The sequence below is a fragment of the Chanos chanos genome, chromosome 9 (genome assembly GCF_902362185.1).
Source record: "Chanos chanos chromosome 9, fChaCha1.1, whole genome shotgun sequence".
Lineage (NCBI taxonomy): Eukaryota > Metazoa > Chordata > Actinopteri > Gonorynchiformes > Chanidae > Chanos > Chanos chanos.
In genome coordinates this window covers 28,298,591-28,322,213 of record NC_044503.1, presented here as the reverse complement: position 1 = coordinate 28,322,213, position 23,623 = coordinate 28,298,591, and the positions used below count along the sequence as shown (strand labels likewise).

General features: G+C 37.9%; 5 protein-coding genes across 6 annotated transcripts; 4 read left to right on the top strand and 1 right to left on the bottom strand.

The window, feature by feature from the left end:
- Positions 1 to 548: 548 nt before the first annotated feature.
- Positions 549 to 1,927, bottom strand: LOC115820026 (trypsin-1). Its single transcript, XM_030783462.1, has 5 exons — positions 1,888 to 1,927; positions 1,601 to 1,751; positions 1,213 to 1,463; positions 813 to 1,051; positions 549 to 596 (listed from the first exon to the last, which is right to left on the bottom strand). Exons 1-5 carry the CDS (start codon positions 1,925 to 1,927, stop codon positions 549 to 551), a joined length of 729 nt encoding a protein of 242 aa, XP_030639322.1.
- Positions 1,928 to 4,462: 2,535 nt separating this feature from the next.
- Positions 4,463 to 6,014, top strand: LOC115820027 (trypsin-1). 2 transcript variants are annotated; one of them, XM_030783465.1, is made up of 5 exons: positions 4,463 to 4,502; positions 4,812 to 4,962; positions 5,100 to 5,344; positions 5,512 to 5,750; positions 5,967 to 6,014. In XM_030783465.1, exons 1-5 carry the CDS (start codon positions 4,463 to 4,465, stop codon positions 6,012 to 6,014), a joined length of 723 nt encoding a protein of 240 aa, XP_030639325.1. The 2 variants fall into 2 exon arrangements, with proteins under 2 accessions (XP_030639325.1, XP_030639324.1); XM_030783464.1 differs by having other exon boundaries at positions 5,100 to 5,350.
- A 4,565-nt stretch (positions 6,015 to 10,579) lies between these two features.
- LOC115821571 (interferon-inducible GTPase 5-like) lies at positions 10,580 to 11,890 on the top strand. Its single transcript, XM_030785382.1, has one exon. It carries the CDS (start codon positions 10,580 to 10,582, stop codon positions 11,888 to 11,890), a length of 1,311 nt encoding a protein of 436 aa, XP_030641242.1.
- Positions 11,891 to 17,010: 5,120 nt separating this feature from the next.
- Positions 17,011 to 18,387, top strand: LOC115821570 (T-cell-specific guanine nucleotide triphosphate-binding protein 1-like). Its single transcript, XM_030785381.1, has one exon. It carries the CDS (start codon positions 17,011 to 17,013, stop codon positions 18,385 to 18,387), a length of 1,377 nt encoding a protein of 458 aa, XP_030641241.1.
- Positions 18,388 to 21,538: 3,151 nt separating this feature from the next.
- On the top strand, positions 21,539 to 22,720 carry LOC115820016 (interferon-inducible GTPase 5-like). Its single transcript, XM_030783454.1, has one exon. It carries the CDS (start codon positions 21,539 to 21,541, stop codon positions 22,718 to 22,720), a length of 1,182 nt encoding a protein of 393 aa, XP_030639314.1.
- Positions 22,721 to 23,623: the final 903 nt, after the last annotated feature.

The window sequence follows — 23,623 nt, the reverse complement described above, 5'->3', positions numbered from 1 at the left end:
TTTGCAATTGAATAAGAGCATGGTATAGTTTAATATGAATATATAAACACATTAGTTGAACGATTTACTGAATGCCACCTATAATTAGTTTTCATTTACCCGTCAGTATACAGGTCTTTTTGCTCAAAGCTTGGAGCACAACTCCAAATCAAGATAATGTTGATATAATAATTAATTAATGTTGATGTATAATTATAAATCATAAAAGCTTCATTCTATAAAATGCTAATGCCTTTCCTTGCTGTTGTCTAGCAGTTATACAGGCATGGGTGTATATATATATATATATATATATATATATATATATATACACACACACATACACACACACACACACACACACACACACACACACACACATATATATATATATATATATATAGATATAGACTGGTAGGTAAATGAATATGCAGTGAACAGAGTTATGTCTTCAGAATTCTTTTATTTTTCAGCATCATCTCCATTACAATAGGTAAATGTTGTTGTAGCACAGCATAACATGCTGTTGTCTTGTGTGACTGTCTGGAGTTGCTAGGCTGGGATCTGATTTAGTAGCTGGACATGGTCTCAGTGAGCCAGTCGTTGAACAGGCAGACCTGGGGTAGGATGAGAGGAAAGAACGTTACAAGACATTTTCTAAGAGCTCATGTGTGAGAGATGATAAAACGTATTTTTTGATTGAGTGGTCTCGTTTGATGTTGAGAACTAAGTCTGTAGCCTTGACTACCAACAAATGTCAGAGGAGAGAACTCCAACTGATTAATCAAAAACATTTTGTGTGAGTCTAGTCTCAGAGAGTTAAGGAGATTTACCTTGGCATAGACACCAGGGTGGCCCTTCTCAGCACAGCCGTAGCCCCAGGACACAACACCCTGCAGCTCACCGTTGCACACAACGGGGCCACCAGAGTCACCCTGGCAAGAGTCCTTGCCTCCCTCCAGGTATCCGGCGCAGAACATGGCATCGGTGATCATGCCAGGGTAGGAGTTGTCACAGTCACGATCGGACAGGATGGGGATCTCCAGGCACTGCAGCTTATCAGAGTCATCGGCTACAAAGGTGTGAAAAGAGGGACAGAAAGAAAATGAACAGACCGATGGAGTGAGGAGATGATCTAATACAGCCCTAATAGCTATGACATGGTCACAATTGAGCCTCAACATTTTGTCCCTATGGTAACCAATCAACACCAGATCTCTGCCTGTTACTCACTGGCGCTCATGGTGTTTCCCCAACCGGAAACTCTGCACATGGTGCCAGCAGGGGCACAGCTGGTGGGCAGGGCCACAGGCTGGACGTATTCATTGAAGGTGACAGGAGTGCTCAGCTTGATCAGCATGATGTCATTGTTGATGTTCCAGGAGTCGTAGTTGGGGTGACGGATGACACGAGAAGAAGAGATGAACTGCTCGGTTCCCTCCCTCAAAGCAATGTTGTGCTCGCCCAAACGCACCTGGACACGGCTGAAAGATACAAATCAAGAGAAATATGAGTCTTTGCTTTGTTGGGTCCGTACAGCATTTAAAACTATCTGAGACTGTTTTGTCTCACGGTCGAAACACATGATTGTTAATGAACACTGAACGGACGTGTAACTCACGATTTGTAGCAGTGAGCAGCAGACACAACCCAGTTCTCGTTGACCAAGGAGCCACCGCAGAAGTGGTAGCCAGAGTTCAGAGACACCTGCCAGGGCTGGGAGTGGCGCTCGCACTCGTATCCTCCAACAATCTTATCATCCTCCACAGCAACTGAGCAAGAACAAAATATAGAATAAGCAACAATAAGCAACAAAATGAAACATTCATTACCTAAATCCATCACCTAAATCCAATTTTTCTTTGTGGCCGTCGAGCTGTCAAGCACATGAATCCAGCATAAACTTACAAGCAGCTCCGAGGAGCACAAGGAAGACCAGAGACCTCATGATTGCTATACAATCCTGTCGATGATTCTTTCGGTGCTGCACCCCGTTATTTATACCTGTGTAACTCTGTTACCACATGCAAGGACTCATTTCATTGGCCATTCAGAAAGCTAACAGTAAGCCTCTTTCATCTCCTTGACTTCAGATGAGTAAGTAAGTTACTTGTGTAAGATAAGACATTATCTTGTAAACATATGATAAGGGTCCAACTGTCATGTTCTCATGTTTTTTTTTTCCTCACACTTTCACTTGGAGGAAGAAACTGCACAGTATGTAACAGCAAAGAATGGCAATCTTCTCTGCACACATCCATAGCATATGACTCACTGGTTAAGCATTGGGGGCCAAAATTTCCATGAGGTGATATGTGGATGGGGCAAGCATTCAAACTAGCATGTTCAAGCCTACACTTCTATTCACCCACCTCTATTCAGTAAAAAATATTATATTTTTGCTCCAACATAACATTACCTGACTGGCTGAAAATGAAGAACTATTTTGGTTAATGAAAGCGTGAAAGCTTGAATTGTATAATTAATGAAATGTCTTCTCATAAAAGCCTAACAAAGAAAACTAATGTGGAAGTTATTATTTCCAGTATGGAAAATATGTTGAAATTAGCTTGTGACAACAAATGAAAACTGGTGTGGATACTGTACATTTTGTGAAAAATGTAAATTTTATGTTTATGAAAGAAAACAGTGTGGTGTGGTCCACCAGTGGTTACCAAAGAAAAAATAAATCAAAATAAATTGTTTAAATATACATTGGATTAAATATATATTGAATTTACACTAAATGCAATCTGCCATTTACAAAGACTATTACCTGACATGCAAGCTGTTGGAATTTCCTGGCTTCAATTTCAATGCCAGTACCTTTCATATGTTGCTATGATTAAACATCTGTTTCAGAATTTTTATACATTATACACATTTTAAAACATTTTTACACTTGTCACTGTGTATTTATTCGTAATTTACGCTCAGTTAGCGGAGGCTTGGGGACACAGTATTGACAGAGATCCTGATGTCTAAGCCAGGGTAATTAGAGTGCTCCCTTCTCATATTCTGACATATATTAGTATCAAAATATAATGATTCGTGTGTTGTATGTGTCCGGTTAACTTACTTAGACTTGAGGTAGTGATGCATATTTAGGAAATGAAGATCTGAGCTGCTGGAATCAGCTGCTCAAATCAGTAACACTTTTTAAATTAGAATAGAATACAATCCCAATGATTGCACACATGAATAGTGAGGAGTGAATTTGTCCTGTGCATTTAACCCATCCTGCATTTAATTCATCCATCCAGTGAGTACACGCATGCCAGACACAGGGGCATTGGGCAGTGTTCCTTGTGCCCGTTGGGTGTTGGGGTTAAGTGCCTTGTCCCGGGAATCAAACCAGTGTCCCTTCGGTCACAAGCCCAGTTCTCTAACCTCTAGTCCACGGCTGCCCGCGGACCAGATGAGTGATGTACATAACATGGCAAGTGTATCTCTCTTAAGGGGGACCATAAATGAGATACATTTTATACGTGGGACATCACTTTAACAAAATCAGACAGATAAATTCCCTATTTCACAATTCTTTTCAGATAATTTCTTTGTCTGATAGACTTAGCCCAACACAGTCTTGTCCCTTACTTGGCCAATTAAGAGGATACTGCATATAGATGACACCCAAGAAAAAAACAAATTATTTTATGACTCGGTAGAACGAAAACAGACAGGTAGACCTTTACAAGGAAAAGGTGTGATAAAAACACACGCTATGTGTTTTCCATATGGTATGGATTTTCACATGTATGTAGATAAGGTATGGGGGACTGGTGGGAAGGTGGCCAGCTGAAAGGTGAGTTGCAGAAGGACAGGTCAAACTCAAGGTAAAGGAGATTATATGTACACTTCACTGTTGGAAAAACAAACTCAGATCATTACAATTTAAGTATGCACCTGAATGCATAATGATCATTATCGTGAACATTCATAAACCACCATTACTGAAATATTCGATTTTATCAGTCATGTTTACATATTTGACAAGAAAGAAAAAAGCACAACACAGTTTTCAATTTTAAACTGAAGGGTCTGGAGAAGCCATTATTTTCCATGTTTCAAATTTGTGTGGCATTTCTTAGAATCAATGTTAATGTGAACCTGTAAGAAGTGTAGATGAATGCTTTTTAACTGCTGCCAGAGACTGTCTTAATGTTGCTATCTACAAATTGCTGTAGTCATGCAGAGAAAAGTAGAGACTTGGTCAGTAGAAAGACCAAAAGCAGCATATTCAGTATGATTGTATTACTGTCTATGTATGTATTAACTTTTACATATGTGCTGCAGCAACAGCATTACCTCCTTAAACAGATATCTTATCAAACACGGTTATGTACAAATCTATAGGCTTTGTCTTTGATTGGTCAGTATGTGACTGATGACGTAATGTAAGCAGGAGTCTGAACCATGTCGGTCTGTATAAATACCAGGGGTGCACAAATGACACCCACAACAACAGGCTCATACAGCAATCATGAGGTCTCTGGTCTTCCTTGTGCTCCTGGGAGCAGCTTGTGAGTATGGACTGTATTTTCACTGAGTGCAGAACAATTTCTACATAAAACAGCACTGCGCTAGACTTGCTAATTCCATAATAGGAATAAGGAGGAGAAAACAAGCAAGTACAGACTTGCACACTTAGCTGAATATCAAAATTGTTGATAATATACAGTTTGTGGGTATATTTGGATTAACTCACAGAAACCATTCCCAGACAGTCAAATCATATTAATCTTCTTAAAAATAATGTGTTTTTAAGATATGTGTTACAGTTAGAGGTGATGTTTATACAATGAACTGAATTGTCCTTCTTATGAATGCAGTTGCTGTGGAGGATGATAAGATTGTTGGAGGATACGAGTGCGAGCGTCACTCTCAGCCCTGGCAGGTGTCTCTGAACTCTGGCTACCACTTCTGCGGTGGCTCCCTGGTCAACGAGAACTGGGTTGTGTCTGCTGCTCACTGCTACAAATCGTGAGTTACACGTCCGTTCAGTGTTCATTAACAATCATGTGTTTCGACCGTGAGACAAAACAGTCTCAGATAGTTTTAAATGCTGTACGGACCCAACAAAGCAAAGACTCATATTTCTCTTGATTTGTATCTTTCAGCCGTGTCCAGGTGCGTTTGGGCGAGCACAACATTGCTTTGAGGGAGGGAACCGAGCAGTTCATCTCTTCTTCTCGTGTCATCCGTCACCCCAACTACGACTCCTGGAACATCAACAATGACATCATGCTGATCAAGCTGAGCACTCCTGTCACCTTCAATGAATACGTCCAGCCTGTGGCCCTGCCCACCAGCTGTGCCCCTGCTGGCACCATGTGCAGAGTTTCCGGTTGGGGAAACACCATGAGTGCCAGTGAGTAACAGGCAGAGATCTGGTGTTGATTGGTTACCATAGGGACAAAATGTTGAGGCTCAATTGTGACCATGTCATAGCCATTAGGGCTGTATTAGATCATCTCCTCACTCCATCTGTCTGTTCATTTTCTTTCTGTCCCTCTTTTCACACCTTTGTAGCCGATGACTCTGATAAGCTGCAGTGCCTGGAGATCCCCATCCTGTCCGATCGTGACTGTGACAACTCCTACCCTGGCATGATCACCGATGCCATGTTCTGCGCCGGATACCTGGAGGGAGGCAAGGACTCTTGCCAGGGTGACTCTGGTGGCCCCGTTGTGTGCAACGGTGAGCTGCAGGGTGTTGTGTCCTGGGGCTACGGCTGTGCTGAGAAGGGCCACCCTGGTGTCTACGCCAAGGTAAATCTCCTTAACTCTCTGAGACTAGACTCACACAAAATGTTTTTGATTAATCAGTTGGAGTTCTCTCCTCTGACATTTGTTGGTAGTCAAGGCTACAGACTTAGTTCTCAACATCAAACGAGACCACTCAATCAAAAAATACGTTTTATCATCTCTCACACATGAGCTCTTAGAAAATGTCTTGTAACGTTCTTTCCTCTCATCCTACCCCAGGTCTGCCTGTTCAATGACTGGCTCACTGAGACCATGTCCAGCTACTAAATCAGATCCCAACATTGTACCTCCAGAGCAGTCACACGACTTACCATCATGTTGTGCAATGCAGTTACAATCTTTTGGAACGGAGATGAAAGGGATTCTGAGGGAAAAATAAATAAAACAATTTAAAAATTAACATTGTCAGTCTGTAGAATTTTGGTTTGCCAACTCTGAATGCTGGGTCTCCCAACATCATCTTTAATCTCATTGTGCTAACTAAGTCTGCCATTCACACAACAAAAGCATCCACATTTTTGAAATTATAGTTGGTACCTGACCTTTTAAAGATAGCATATTACAGTCTGCTTGTCATACTCTGTAGCTGTGAAATTGTATTCCAGCCAACACTGTGCAATTAATAACAACAATGACTTGCACCCCACACACCAGGTATGAGGAAGTGCCTTAATGTTTTGTTGCTTCATTTCCCAGTATAGATGTGGTTGGGTTTGCTTGAAGGCAATAACTAGTGCATAAAATATATAAAATACCAGGTGTCAAACAAATTGACTCTGTGATGACATCAAGCCATATCTAACCCCACAGGCACTCATCTTATGCAACAGAATAATTTACTGAGTTTCACTGATACTGATTTAGTTACTGATGTTGCACCTTTGGAATTGTGTACTCCATTTTAGACTTAAAATTGTGCACCTGTGCAATTGAACCTTCGCTAAGTCCCGCCCCCTTGGTCACTGTTGCTACGACTGTCAAGCTTTCACACCCAGCATGTCAATCTATAGCGTTTTAAACGATATTAGTGATAGATATTCCAAAGGAAATAATAACAAATTTCTGGGATCATAGTTCTGAAATTTTATAGAAAAGTAGCTGGAAAGGACTACAATATGCATGCACATGCTCAAATGCAAAATAAAACAAGATATATAAAACTAACTCAGTTAAGGATGATTACTAGCAGTATCTGTCAGAGCCAACTTTTTAAAGTAACACCGCATACATCACTAAAACCTACAAGCCTTGTGGTCACTGATACCTGAGTAACTAACATCAAGTTAGCCAAATTAACTATTCAACAGTTAGAGGGCATTCGAGATACGAGTGAACTGAGAGTCGTTGTCAACCTGAAACATCGTGAATAATTATCTTTGTCAAGCCTGTACCTACAGACGTATTTGGCAATTTGATGAAATTACACAGAGTTGTAAGGTTACAATATTCGTTGTCCGAGTGATTTGATGTCATGCAGCAATACAGCAACGTTATGTACAACTACCTCTTCATTACAAACATGTGCATAAACAAAGCATCAGCATGTTTCCAATAACATTGAGTCAGTTAGCAAATACATTTGATACGGCAGTATGGCTCCGTTTAGTGTATCACTCAAAATGAAGACTACATAGATTTCTTTGCCAATGTGTAGTGTTAGTCTAGCCATGGCAGTCGTTAATCACCACAGAGACAGAGTTTAATTACTAAATGTCGTCACTGTTGACACCTCTCCTCTAGCGTTTTTGGCTTTGGCAAAGCGAAAAATACGACATCCTCCTGTAAATTTTGAGGATATCTACCGTCGGATTTGCAGGCTCCATATGCACACCATTTCAGCACTTTCCCTTGTCTTTGAAGCTTGGCCGGCCTCCTGTGCCTAGTTACGGTTGCTGACGTAGGATTGGACAGTGGCCGCTCTAGGGAGGGGCTTAGCCACGGGGTCAGTGTGCATTTTGGTGTTTTAATGTTATTCTAGATATCCTGAAGTTTTCTGTGCAGACAAGTTATTAAAAGGTAACGTGAATGTACTGGTGAGAAGAAACCTTTATGTAATAAATTATAACACCATGAGCCAGTGATATCTCTAAGTGGAGGATATTTGTATTAAAATTACATCAACGTTTTTTCAGGAAATAAGAGGAGCTACTGTTAGTGAAATGACAGGGTTTAAGGGAAAGAGTATAGTAAAGAAGTAATGGATGTAGAATTGATCCTTTTTTCAGTGAAACAATATACCTTTAGCTATATCTTGCTTAATACAATGCCTGAATACAAAAACTGGAAAAAGTAACTGTTCAACACACCACCAATCTGGTGCCCAGACCAATCTACTGAGCCTCTCTGACAGTGACAGGGACTTGAGCCATAATCGCTTCCCACCTGCAAGCACCACCTATTGTGTTTGAATGGTTGACTGGCCCTCCTGGAGGCTCAACGTAGAGCCAGATTCAAACCCAGAACAATGATATTAAGAATCTCTCTATAGTCTTTTTGGGTGGGGACTAGTATAACTTTGTCAATTTTGAGCATTCAAAATAGTACAAGAGTACAATTTCTTTTTCTCTCCTAGTTATGGTCAGATCGTTTTCAGGGTTTTGGTTAGTTTACTTACACTGAAAACTTCTAAAATTAGAAACTAACTAATCATGAAACGAGTCAAGCTCATGTGAAGCGTGCATAAAACTGCTGTTAGGTAAAAGATGAAGATGGGCACTCACACACTTGAACTTGGGGAATAATTGTATAATCACGATAAAACACCTGTGTACAGATGGGAGATAAGTGGAAGCCTTTTGAACACATACCAGGCATTTCTTTTTAAATGAGTGTGTGTCAGACAAGACAGCTGTGAGAAACTGTAAGGAAACTGTGTTTCATACATGCCTCTCTTCCCTCTTGCCAGGAATCAGTGATTTGATTCTAATCCTGTTCAACAGCATTCATGTCATAGAAGTTTTCTTCTTCTTCTTCTTCTTTTTTTGACATGTATGAAATACCCTTCTTTGCATTCCAGATCTCTTGAGAAACTGTAGGCAACTATGTAAAAGGCTTGTTAAAACTAAACTCTAATCATTGGTTATCCTATATGCCTAAATCTATTAAAGTAAACATTACTTTTTCTTTGATGTGCTGCGTTTTAAGATGCGTCAGGAAAAGTAAACCGCCATTTTTCCTCAATTACCTTTTTATTTATTTATTTATTCATTTGCTTTTTCATCAAATGCTATACAGCATGTTACCAATACAGTATATTGTCGGAGCCTGTTCTTGTGACGCAGAGGATCTTGTTTCCAGAACATTCATAAGGAAACACGCTGCTGTTAAGAGGCTTGTGCATTGATCAGCAACACGTGAAGCCACACCCCTACAAGAACATCCCTATTTATAAGATTCTTTAGATAGTGTTTTTAGTCTCACAGGGCACATTGATCTGAACTACCAGATGTGGCTGTTGCATGTTTAAGGTAAGTGACAGTTTGATGATCAGAATTAACCTGTTTATTGATCCCAAATAAGATTGTGGTTGCATGGAATGCAAATTCATTGTGATGACCTAAGTTGTGTCTGAGTCTCCATTTCTGACCATACCTCTGACTTTAGAATGGTGAGAGAACTTCTTACTGTTATGATAAAAAATGTGGTAGAAGTTGTTCAATGCAAACTTAACAGTGTGCAAGTCTGTGATTTTCAAACAGTGACACAATTTTAATGATATGAGACACTCTCTGTGATGTGGAAAAAGAAGCAAAAAGCCTGAGCATATCTTTGTTTGCATGCTGAAGCATGTTTTACATTCTAGAGTTTGAACTTCAGCCTCATTGCTTGAGTGACACATGAAACTCGAAGGAGCATCGACTAAAATAAAGGGTAATATTTTGTTTATGTAAAACATTATTACTGTAAATATACTCAACATAGTTATGAACTCTATTTTCTAACTGGTAGCTTTTTCATTTGGTTTGATGTACTGAATTTTCAGGTTATACAGAGGAATTATTGAGCAGTTTGCATATGTTCTCATATGGTCTCAACACATGTTGCAGTGGACACCTTTGATTCTTCCTGAGGCTACGGAGTGTCTACCGGAAAAACAGTGGGGTTTTTTTTTTTTTTTAAATGTTACTATTAAAAGTATTTTGACTAAATAACATTATTTACATTGAATGGAAAAAGAACTAACTTCAGCAGTTGACAGGATGAATACAGATACAATCTGCTACAATTGTAGCATACTAACTTTGAGTATGTGATTTATGTGATTTCTGAATTACTGAAGTCATATTATGAATGTGATTTCTCACTGTTTAGTCACAAATTCCATGAAAAAATCCATGAAAAAATATATACAAAATTTTTCCCTGTATTGAAATGACAACTTTTTATACAACTGCACATTTTCAAATTTATATTTTAATATAATACTCATGCAGTCATGAGTGTTCGTGATGTTTTAAATAAGTATTTAACACAATAAAAAAGTATTGAGCATATCTGGACTTTTTAAATTTCAGTCTATTGCTGTTCTCTTCAAGACTACATCAAAGGCAACTCCAGTTCAAGCTGTAACAAATATAATTAACCAGTAATTCCCAATTCAGTTCTAAACTGACCCCAACTCTGAGCCATAAACACACCACATCAGGTGGCTAAAACCAGCCACAATCGTACATATGTTTATGTGATATTTTATTGATCCAAAGGGGCCTGGTATAAAATAATATTTTCACGATGGTTTCAGAGGGCATGAAGAACAGCCGGTGAATCCTGACACAAATGACAACGCTAAGACCTCACCACAGAAACTTAATATTAAGATTTTTGAAGAAAAGATGAGTGAATCTTTATCTGACCCAGACAAATTACAGGCAGGTGCCAAACTCCGCCACCGCTACGTAATACCACAAGACATACCACATGGACTGACAAATTTGCCTCCAGTGGAGATCACTAACAAAGAAATGGAAAAACCTGATGATGGTGAAGAAGACATGTGCTCAGATCTACAGGATATTGACGATACGATCAAAAAATCTTCTCCGAAAGAGGCTAACCAAAAGATAAAAGAGAGGCTTGATGATCTTGCCAATGTTAATTTGAACATTGCTATAACTGGCATGACAGGGGCAGGCAAGTCCACCCTTGTAAATGCCATCAGAGGACTACGCAATGATGATGAACTGGCCGCTAAAACTGATGTAACAGAGTGCACAAAATATCCCACTATGTACCCTCATCCAACACTGCCAAATGTGAAGATCTGGGACCTGCCAGGCATTGGAACCAAAGATTTCAATGCAAAGACATATCTGAAGAAAGTTAAATGGGACACATATGACTTCTTCCTCATAGTGAGCTCAGAAAGGTTCAAAGAGAATGACATTAAGCTGGCAAAAGCAGTTCGGAAAAAGAAAAAGTTGTACTATTTTGTACGCTCAAAAATTGACAATGACATTTATGCAGAGTCCACAAAAAGGGACTTTAATCAAGAGAACATGCTCAAAAAAATTAGGGATGACTGTAAAAAAAACCTGAAGGGACTAGGAAGTCCCAAAGTCTTTTTGATATCCTCCTTTGATTTAGAGAGATATGACTATCCTAAACTTATCAGTACCCTGGAGGAGGAGCTTCCAGAAAACAAGAGATTTGTTCTCATTCACTCATTACCAGTTCACTCTCTTGATGCTCTTGAGAGGAAGAAGAAGTATTTCCGGAAGCTGATTTGGTTGTCAGCATTTGGCGCTAGTGCGGTTGCAATCACTCCTATTCCAGGGCTATCACTGGCATGTGATTATGGCATTTTGGTGAGCTTCTTTGAAAATGTCTACAAGTCCTTTGGCCTGGATGAAAAATCACTAGAACTACTGTCAGCAAGAGTCAACAAGCCAGTCGAAACTCTGAAAGCAGCCAAGGAATCACGCTTCAAAGATGGAGTCAATGAAGATGTGTTATTCGATATGCTTAAAAAACCTATTGTGGTAGCTGCACTAACAATTGAGCAACTGTCAAGCTTTGTTATTGGCATTGGTTCACTAACTGCAGGAGGAGTGTCTATTGCCACCATATATCATCTGTTAAAAAAGGGACTGAATGAAATGGCAGAAGATACCAAAAGAGTACTCAAAGTGGCAGAGATAGCATAATATGCAGTAAGATCTGTTTTCCATCAGAGATACATGAACGTTGTCTCAAAGACACGTTTATGACAAGCTGTCAACATTTACCTTGTCTGAATGTAAATCTGTTGGAAAGATTTCTTGCTCAGATCATTTGAGAAGACAAGTATATCATTGATGGGATTCCTTTTACATGCAGAGAGACTTGTATTATACTGACACAAATGGACAGGAGAATATATTGGCAGTTTGTGCTGAACATTTAAATCACCAATGTATGATTAGAACATAAGACATGTTTTAGGGATTCATATTGAATTTTTAGTGCAAAGTTCGGCAAATAATGGGACACTGAAAAATATTTGTATGGATCAATGTGTTTTTAAAAATTGTGCCTTTGTATTTTTTCTTGTATAGAAAAATGTGATGATATGCATTATTCAAACACTGACATCAAACATTACCACCACACATTGTTAAATAATTTAAAGCTCCTTTGCAGCTCCATTCACTATGACTTATCATAGCCTTTTCATTGTGAGTAGCCAACTTTGCCAATGTAAACATGTTATAGTATTGGTTATTATTAGAAAGATATGTGACTGTTTATCATGTAGTATTAATTCTAAGTAGGACCAAGAGACTGTAGTGACTGCTAATGTATGTCTATTGAATGTAACTTTGATTATGAATATAAAAAACATGTAAATAAACAAGCAAATGCTGTTTTTGTATGTTTGATGTTCAGTTTACACCGAAAGGTTTATAGAAAGGCTGTCACTGGATAAAGGGTACTTCTTAGAATATAGTATGTGAGATGTAAGCTGAACGTTGAGGGGGGAATTTTCCAACAGGTTGTGGGGGTATTCTGAAATCAGAGTGCTGAGCTTAAATTACTCAGCATGAAAACGAGAAAAAAATGTCCTCCAATATATCTTAGAGCAAGGAACCTGACAACTCTAACTTTACTTAGGTTATGAATTTCAGTTAAACAAATGGATAAAAATGTAAATACATTTTTACATTGCGATCTTGATTTGGCCCTCTCCAAAGAAATGAAGAAACACATTCCGAGTACCTCTGATAGGCTCAAAGCAGGATTGACTGACAACCAAAAATAATTTGATTCAAATATGGAACCAAGAGTTAAAATTAAAATGAAAAATTAATGAAGTACTCTTTAAGTGCTTGCATCCCCATGAAATGAAATGCTGAAAGTATAATTGTAGTATGTCTTGCAATGTTTGTCAATTAGTATGTGAAACATGCTGGTCTATGATTTCCATAATAACTCCAGGGACAATCAAACCAGCCATAGACAGAGCAATGGTATTCAATGCATAGACTTTGGTGTCCTAAGCATCACCTGACAGCAACAGACATCAGAGAGATAGCCCTGGAACAGCAGTGAAAACCTCAGGAGATGTTCCACAACAGAAAGAGACCACACCTTCCTGTCATTCAGGACTGGCTTTGGACAAACATCATTCTCTCTAGTTAGCTACGGGCAACTTGGGCCATTACATGGATCCCAGTGACATGCCAGCTGATTGGAAAAGGTATGTCAATAGTGCCATAAAATAAGAATGTTAAAAACTGTTACACTTGGCTTGCTGCTGAGCATCACACTACATAGCCAGTGACTCACATCTTTGTTAAACACAACAGCATGGGCTGCACCTTTTGTCACAACTCCAGTGCAGGATTACATAGAAATTCAGCCACATCCTTTACCTGCCAGTTTTCAAGTGTCTCCACGGGAAAGCAGAACATGAAGTGGCCCATACTGTCACACTTCATATCACTGTAACTAGAATGCCAGGGGCTGGGATGTCCACCTTCACAAACGCTATCAGGGGTTTGGCCAATGATGATGAGGGACCTGCTCTTACAGGAATCATTGAAACCCCAGTGAGGGCCACTGTGTATTCCCATCCTACTGTGCAAAATGGAAAGTTATGGAATCTGTAATTTGTAGAAAATGACGTTGTATTCACCAAAAAGATAAATAAATAGAGCAAGTTAGGAGAGAGATAGCATCAGATAATAGAATCAGAGAAAAGATTTCAAGAAGGCTTGCTACTTCACAAAGTTAGAGAGGATTGTGTGAGACAAATCTAAGCAATTTGGATGACCCAGCGGTTTTACTGATTTCCTCAGCTGAACTTAAGAAATATGATTCCCAGTTTCTCATGGACACTCTGGATCACATGCTGTCAGGCCACGAGAGAGATGCTGTCTTTGTGTCCTTGACAATTTACTCAGCTGAAATTCAAGAAGACTTCGGGTTTTCCCGTTGATTTCAAGTCTTTTTATGGAGTCATCTCAAATTTTTTGGAACGTCTACAATTCATTCTATTGTCCTTTTTGAGAGTCAGATTTAACATCATTGTCAGTGTTTGTGCTTACAAAATAATACAACTTTCCCCTTTTCTCTCTTTGTTATGGTCACATTATTTTCAGATTTTCAAGCAGGTCTTGTGTTCTAAGCTGCCAAAGTTAGAAACCAAACAATCATGCAACAGGTGAAGTTGAGCATTAAAAGAATAATTAATCCATCTTAAAGAGTTATTCATCTCAATGAATGTACTCTAGAAGAGTTCAAAATACAACAACTCAGTGAATGACTACACACATGAAGCACATGTGAGAAAAAAAGAAAGAATTAAAACATTAACTCCTTATTCTGAGTACTTATTCTGAGTCATTAAAACCTAACTGAATAAGATGAACAGTTTGTTCAAACTATTTTTATGCATTTAAAGCAAAGCAATTCAGCAGACAAAAATGCTGCTGAAAAAAAGAAGCTAAAAAGTGACACAGCTGACACAGACCCTCTTTGTTTTTTTTAATGTTTTTACATTTTTATACCCTTTTTGCCTTTTAATTTCTTTGCGCAGACAGAAAAAAAACAATTAAGGATAGGAGATAAGTGGAAAATTTCTCAGCACACATCAACTTTTTTTTTTTTTTTTCGGAGCGGAGAACGTGAATACGAGAAGGAAGTTCTTGCAGAGTGCTGGGAAAAAACGTTTCATGCATGGTTTCAGTGGAAAGACTTCAATCTTGTTCAGCAACATTCATGTCATACAGGTTTTCCTCTGTCTGATGAAGCATGAAAGAGCATGAAATCCCTCCAAGTGCATGTCAGACATTCCAAGACAATATAAACAATGACTTGCTAAAAAAACGAGAGTGCTTCTTATTAGTTATATCACATGCGGAAATCTGCTAAAGCAAATATTATTACTACACAGCCTTGATGTGATTTTTGTTTACAAAACACCTTAGATGTTACCAGTATGGCATATTATCTATGCCTGTTCTTGTAATGCAGAAAAATGTTGTTTAGTATATAATGACAAAGTATTAAAGAATATTCCTCATGAAACATAGCACTATTGATAGGCCAACACGTCAGCAACACATGAAGCCACACCCCTCCAAGCACAAGCTCTGTTTTGTCATGTGTGTTGAACACTGTCTTTAGAACACCGATCTGGACTGCCAGCTTTGGCTGTGACACATTTAAGGTAAGTGAAAATATGACAATCAGAATTGATCTGTGTATTAAGCTTAAAAAATATTTTTATATGAGATACAGTTTCACTGTGATGAAAAGAGATATACTAAAGTCTCCATTACTGACCATGCCTCAGACTTCAGAACAGTGAGAGATGAAATCCTTCCTACTGTAATGGAAAAATATTCAAGCAGTTGTAAAATCAACAGTGCAAGCTTGTGTGTGTGTTTTATTTTCAAAAGTAGCTTAGTAGCTTTGTTAAAATGATCGTCTGTTGCAATGTTTTGAATGAATGATGTGTTGTACTAAGAAAGAACAAATTTCACAAGCTGAGAGGATGAAAACAGATATAATCTGCTAAATTTAGCACAATGAATTATTGATGTTACATTTTGTGTAAAAAAAATATTTGAAAAAAAAATACACATTGTTGTAAACTACAATAATTCCAGTTCCACATCTTGGGGATTATTGCAAAGGCAGTTCCAATCAAATTCTAACAAATATATGAGAATGAATCAGCAATTCTCAGTTCAGTTTAGAAGTGACCTTCTGACAGATAAACCCCTTTCACACATGCAGTTTTATTTGTAAAATGTTCTGTGAATTATCAAGAATGTGTGAGCACATATTTCACGGTGCTCAGTATTTCATGGGACACCTTAACATTGCTGGTGTTGTGTGAAATATGGAAGGTTGTGAAATATGAAGTGGGTTCACCATGTGACAGCATTGCAAGTGTCTTATTACTAAGCAATGAATCTAACAACTTTGAGGCCTAGACAGGACAATCATTTTGGATATGTTTACGGAACCACAGTGTATGTGCAAGGCATAACCATCAATACTGGCTACCTTGTCTAGCCAATTGTATAAAGGATTAAATACATCACACTGATGGTATTTCAGTTCCAACTACATGTGTAAATGACGTTGTTCAGAACTGTTTTAAAAAGTACTTAGTACATTTAACGAGCGGTTCAGAGTTCGATTGCTCTGACTGTTATTGCGTACGTTAAGCTTGATATATATCTCCTATAAAGATAGATATCATGCTTCACCTCTTCCAGTTTCATGCTGTTCCAAAATTTTGTGATGTGGGATAAGAAGATGGTAGTTTTAATGAGGTATCTCTGTGCTCTGAGTTTAGCATATCACCACCCAACATTTTTCTACTGTCACAAACAAGTCTTTGTGAACCCAGTATATTGCATGTATAGACATCAGTTGCCTCCAAAATATGTTGTAAATTAATATGGTCAAGATACTGTCATTTGATAGGATCTGTTCACCTGCCATTCTATTAAAAACAATGTGTTCTCAACTGCATGGCTAATGTCACTCTCTGCCTTTTTGGGATTTTCATGCCATGTGTGAATACACTTGTCAGTGCAATTTTCCAGTTATGGGTACAAGTGTGAAAGGAAGTATCTATCAACATTGCTGGAAAAGTTAATCCAGCAATTTTCCACATCTTATGTGTGAAAGGGGCTATAAACATGTGTGTGTGTGTGTGTGTGTGTGTATTATCAGTTGGCTGCAACCAGCTGCAATGACACATATTTATGATATTGTACTATCCCAAGAAATTGTACAAAAATGTCATTATTATTTCAGACAGAACATGGATCCTTGGAAGGATCACAAAAAGAAGTCATCAAAGGATTCTTCACAGACATTTTTAGAAGAAATCTATAAGAAGTCCCCTGCTGACTTACAGTGTGATGCTAAATCCAACAATTATTATCTTGTGCCACTAGATGTAATACACGGGTGCAAAAATTCAACTCTGGAGGAGGCCACAGTTGAAGAGATGGAGAATCATGATCATGAGGATGAAACCATTTCTTCAGAGATTATTGATGCTTTCCAGAAATCTTCACCAGATGAAGCTGCTGAAAAGATGAAAGCAAAATGGAAAGACTATGAAAATGTTACACTGAATATTGCTATCACTGGCATGACTGGGGCAGGGAAGTCCACCTTTGTAAATGCAATTAGAGGGCTACGTAATGATGATGAAGGGGCTGCTCCAACTGATGCAGTAGAATGCACAAAATATCCCACTGTGTACCCTCATCCAACACTGCCAAATGTGAACATCTGGGACCTGCCAGGAATGGGAACAAAACAGTTTAGAGCGAAGACATATCTGAAGGATGTTAAATGGGACAGATATGACTTCTTCCTTATTCTGAGTTCAGAAAGGTTCAAAGAGAATGACAGTAATCTGGCCAAAGCAATTAAGGAAAAGAAAAAGTTGTACTATTTTGTACGGACAAAAATTGACAATGACATTCAATCAGAGTCCCAAAAGAGAAGCTATAATGAAGAGCAGATGCTCAAAAACATTAGGGATGACTGTGAGAAAAACCTGACTGTGAAAGCGGGAGGGAAGCCCAAAGTCTTTTTGATATCCTCTTTTCATTTGGAGAAATATGACTTCCCAAAACTAATCAGAACCTTGGAGGACGAACTTCCAGACAACAAGCTATTTGCTCTCATTCAGTCTTTGCCTGTTCACTCCACTGAGGCTCTTGAGAGGAAGAAGAAGTATTTCCGGAAGCTGATTTGGATGTCAGCATTTGGCTCTGGTGTTCTTGCAGTTACTCCCATTCCAGGGCTATCACTGGCATGTGATTATGGCATTTTGAGAAGCTTCTTTGAAAATGTCTACAAGTCCTTTGGCCTGGATGAAAAATCACTAGAACTACTGTCAGCAAGAGTCAACAAGCCAGTCGAAACTCTGAAAGCAGCCAAGGAATCACGCTTCAAAGATGGAGTCAATGAAGAAATGCTGGTCAATATGCTTAAAAAACCTATTGTGGTAGCTGCACTAACAATTGAGCAACTGTCAAGCTTTGTTATTGGCATTGGCTCACTAACTGCAGGGGGAGTGTCTATTGCCACCATATATCATCTGTTAAAAAAGGGACTGAATGAGATGGCAGAAGATACCAAAAGAATACTTACTGTAGCAGAGCTAGCAGAGCTTGTATAATACATCACAAGAGCTACTTTGTTCTTGATGTACACGAACTGACCCAAGCTACAAATGACAAATATTTGTGCACAAATCATCTGAGAAGAAGAAACTATTGTTGATAGGATTCCTTGTTCATACAGATAGGCCTGAATTATAGTGACAGATAGACAGAATAATATATTGTTTGTTTGTGCTGAACATTTAACATGAGTATGTGTGACTAAAGCATGAAACAAAGTTTCCACAGACCTTTATGGTTTTAGATAGCACACATGTGACATTTTTAATATTTTATGGTTAGCACAATCTGTATGTGGTATATTGTAAAATTGCTTCAGAGCATCATGCTGAAGTATACTTCCTAAGGCAAGCACTTACAGGGCACAGAAAATAGCTTGTGAGGATAAATCTCCAAGCAAAAACTATGCTTTATGTCTAGAAAAATGTGATGACATGCTAACAAACACTTCACAAATACTGACATGAAATATCACCAACACACATTTTTAAGTAATTTAGAGCTCATTTGTAGCTCAATAGGGTACGATCTGAATAGGCTGCATGGCCAGTTGAGACCTTATAACAGTGTCCACCATTATTTTAAGTAAACTAACTGAAACTTGATGTCTTTTTTTTTTTTTAAGTAGTGTAAGTTTTCACTGTTTGTGGTTTGTTCTATTAGAAAGAAAACTGAATGGCTATTGACTAGTATTAATACTAACTAACAGTAGTGAATTGTTTTTCCAAGAGGCTGAACTGACTGCTAATAAACGTGCACTGAACGTAACTGATTTCTGTCTTTATGAACATGAAGACCGTGTAAAAAAACAAGCAAAATGTATTATTATGATCAATGCTGAAGTAATGCCTAAATGATTACACAGCTGTTGTCACTGAATACAGAGTAGTGCTTAAATTACTGTGAGATGTATGAGGTAAGTTGATGGAGGAGTCTTATGAAGCACTGTTTCAGAACTTGCATACCTGTCACATGAAACATTGAATGTGTAATTTTATTGAAGGTGTAATTTCCATTTTTGGAATGGAAAAGCTAAGGTAATCAATTATTACAATATATAAACCATTATGGACTTCGACTTTCAGAGTACCTCAAGGGATATTCAAACCATCTATTGCCACTACACAACCTGTAAGAGTCTTGATGCTTTAAAGCATGTATTTGTCATGTGGAAACAGCAAAACCCTGGTCTTAGCTAAAACATTGTAGTAAAAAATAAACGTTTATTTGTAATCTCTCAAGTGGAGCATTTTAATTAATAACGAAATGGATTTAGGAAATGTCCATATTAGTGTAATGCTTTTACTACAGAGACTAATGTCTTGAAAGCTGATTCAGTTTTCTTCATTAAGATCATCTCATCTACATAAGGCTTTCATGCTGGCTTTTTATTCTAATGAATCATGGAATGTGGAAGCAGGCAAAACGAATTAGAACGTATTGTATGAAGAAGATGCTCCTACATCTAGGTTCACTTCATACTGGAATATAAAAAAAAAGAAATACAAACCCCTCTCAGCTGTGTGAGTTGGTTATTTTTAAGCACAATAGAATTATTCAAAAGCTAATGTTCATCCAAAACAGAGGCATTAAAATGGTCAGTGAAAGCTCACGATTATTGAATCTAAACATGATGAATAAGCATAATTTAATGTGTTTTTCTACAGTTCACTATTACAGTAGTGGTTCAAAGATCCTGTAAAGGATTATTCAGTGATCTAAAGCATGCAAGCACACAACTGTCTTCCTCAAGAACAACATGGACTTTTGCAGTCTGGGAAATTTGTTAGTTCTGAGGACACATTGGGTTTTGAAATTTGTTTTATGATTTGTCAACATTAATTCATAATTTATATATGAATAGTTGTATTTTACATCTTTTAGAAATGTGGCTGTTGATTTAGAGTTAGTGTTTTGGTTATTTCTTTAATGTTGTAACTGGTACTGCATATTCATTTCACAGTTTCTTCAGGTTTTTTTTAGGGGGATTTTCATTATGATTTGTATTTCAGATTCATCATGGAAGAAGACACTAACATCTCATCAAAAAAAGCTGCTATGAAGATTTTAGAAGAAACCTATGGCAAATCCGTTGCTGACCCAAGCAAATTTCAGGCAGATGTCAATACTCACAATTTTTATGAAGTACCAGATGACGTACTACATAGACTAACAAATTCGACTCCAGTGGAGCCTGCAGGCAAAGGAATGAAGGGCCCCGATCGTGGGTATGAAAACGTCTATTCAGAAATAGAGGAAATAGCTGATACCTTCAGTAAATATTCACATTATGAAGCTACTCAAAAGATGAAAAAGAAAATGTTACATGGAATGTGGCTTTTACTGGCACGACAGGAGTAGGGCAGGCTTTCTTTGTAATGCAATCAGAAGTTTACATCAAACAATGTTGTCTGGACAGCTCCAACTGAAGTCCACTATGGAGCCAGTAGGGCTTAAAGAAGGACTATCATGTCGTTGGTTAAACCACATGACAAACCACAAATATTAAATCTGAACATTAACAGTTTAAGGTTCTTGTACAGTTAGCCTGACCCCAAAATAGGGTGATTGTAAAAATCCTGGAAAGGTATAAAATATCCAGTGAACTAGAGAACACAAACATGTACTCATCTGCTCTAAGGACATTATGAACCTTCTCCAACTTAGAGAGTGGATGAAACATTACTTTAATGTTTTGAAATCTGTTTAAAATATCTCTTTTACTTCATAATTTAGTGAACAGCACTACAAGCATTTCATCATCAGGTTCCTTTAGCTGACATTGCCTGCGTAGCCTCCCTTGCTCAGCAGTTTTCAGTCTTCATTGTGGTCACCTGAATTTGTTTTCCATGGCTTTTTGGGTTGTAGTATTAGATATTCCTTTTCTCAATTTGTATTTTTATTTTTCATTTTAATTTATGTTTCAGATCCATCACGAAAGAAACTGTGAATCCTTACAGTGATGAAAACACCAACCCTTTGTCAAAAGAATTTCTGATGAAGATATTAGAGGAAACCTTTAGCAAATCTGTTGCTGAGCCAGGCAAATTACAGCCAGATGCTAAACTCCCAAATATCATCGAAGCGCCAAAAGACATAATACATGTGTTCACAGATTCAGTTGAACTGACATCCTCTGGTGAAGTAATGGAGAGTCATAATCATATTTATGAAAACATCTCTTCAGAGATAAAGGAAATAGCTGATCTCATCAAAAAATCTTCACCAAATGAAACCACTCAAAAGATGAAAACAAATTTTGAAGATTACAAAAATGTGACACTGAATATTGCTATAACTGGCATGACTGGGGCAGGGAAGTCCACTTTTGTAAATGCAATTAGAGGGCTTCGTAATGATGATGAAGGGGCAGCTCCGACTGATGCAGTAGAATGCACAAAATATCCCACTGTGTACCCTCATCCAACACTGCCAAATGTGAAGATCTGGGACCTGCCAGGAATTGGAACTGAACAATTTAAAGCAAAGACATATCTGAAGGAGGTTCAGTTGGACACATATGACTTCTTCCTTATTTTGAGTTCAGAAAGGTTCAAAGAGAATGACAGTAAGCTGGCCAAAGCAATTAAGAAAAAGAAAAAGTTGTTCTATTTTGTACGTACAAAAATTGACAATGACATTCATGCAGAGTCAAATAAAAGCTACTTTAATGATGAAAAGGTGCTCCAAAGAATTAGGGATGACTGTATAAAAAACCTGAAATCAACAGGAAAACCAAAAGTCTTTTTGATATCCTCTCTCCATTTGGGAAAATATGACTACCCTAAGCTAATCAGAACTCTGGAAGATGAACTTCCAAAACACAAGAGATTTGCTCTCATTCAGTCTTTGCCTATGAACTCAGTTGATGAACTTGAGAGGAAGAAGAAGTATTTCCAGAAGCTGGTTTGGATGTCAGCATTTGGCTCTGGTGCTCTTGCAATCATTCCTGTTCCAGGATTTTCACTAGCGTGTGATTATGGCATTTTGTTGAGCTTCTTTGAAAATGTCTACAAGTCTTTTGGCCTAGATAATAAATCACTTGCAATACTGTCAGCAAGAGTCAACAAACCAGTTGACACTCTGAGAGCAGCCATGATATCACCCTTCAAAGATGGAGTTAATGAGGATGTGTTAGTTCGGGTGCTTGCAAGGCGTGATGTAGTGGCTGCACTGACAGTTCAGGAACTCTCGAGGTTTATTGTTGGCATTGGCTCACTAGCTGCAGGGGCTATATCTGTTGCCACCATATATCATCTATTGAAAAAGGGACTGAATGATATGGCAGAAGATGCCAAAAGAGTACTTACTGTAGCAGAGCTAGCATGATACATCACAAGAACTTCTTTTCAGCAGATATTCATGAATTGAAACAAATATTTACTGAAAACATCATTTGAGAAGAAGAAACTAATGTTAATGGTATTGTTTGTATTTACAGAAATACCCAAATCACTAAGAAGACCTATTTTCAATTAGACACCTTTGCCTCTGCTATGTGTAAATGTGTTACAAAGACTTTTTGCACAAATCATAACAATATCAACAATAGAAAGCTATTGTTGATATTGTTTGTTCATGTACATACATAGGGAACTGAAAGATAGTGACACAGATAAAGCAGATCCGGTTTGAACATTAACTGGAGTATGTATGACAACAGCAAAAGATATCAAGTTTCCATAGATGGGCATTCTTAAGGTTTAACCCACATGTACTCTGACATGACCTTGAAGTTCTCACAGTTAATCAGTATGTGTGGTAAGTTCAACATAAAAAATGTTGGACAGAATTATGTGCAGTTTTTACTTGAAGAGGCAACCATTGGCAAGACACCAACAAGTGCTTGTGAGGATGAATGTCCCGATGTTCCTGTATGAAAAATTATTTGCATAACTTTTTTTTTTTGGAAGCATGTGATGACATGTACTATTCAGAAAGAGTGACATGAAATATCCCCACAACACATTTTAAATAAATTAGAGCTCATTTGAATCTCCAATCAAATGGACACGATGGAAGCTTTTCATTCTGATTTTGCAACATTGCCAGTTGAGACATTTCCATAAACTCCTGATGGCTAATTGTAGCAATGTGAGTTCTGACCATTCGTGCTTTGTTCGGTTACAAAGAAATCTGATTATCCATTAACTAGTATTAATACTAATTAGCTAAGAAATTTTTGCCAATAGCCTATACTGACTGCTAATAAATGTGTATTGAACGTAACTG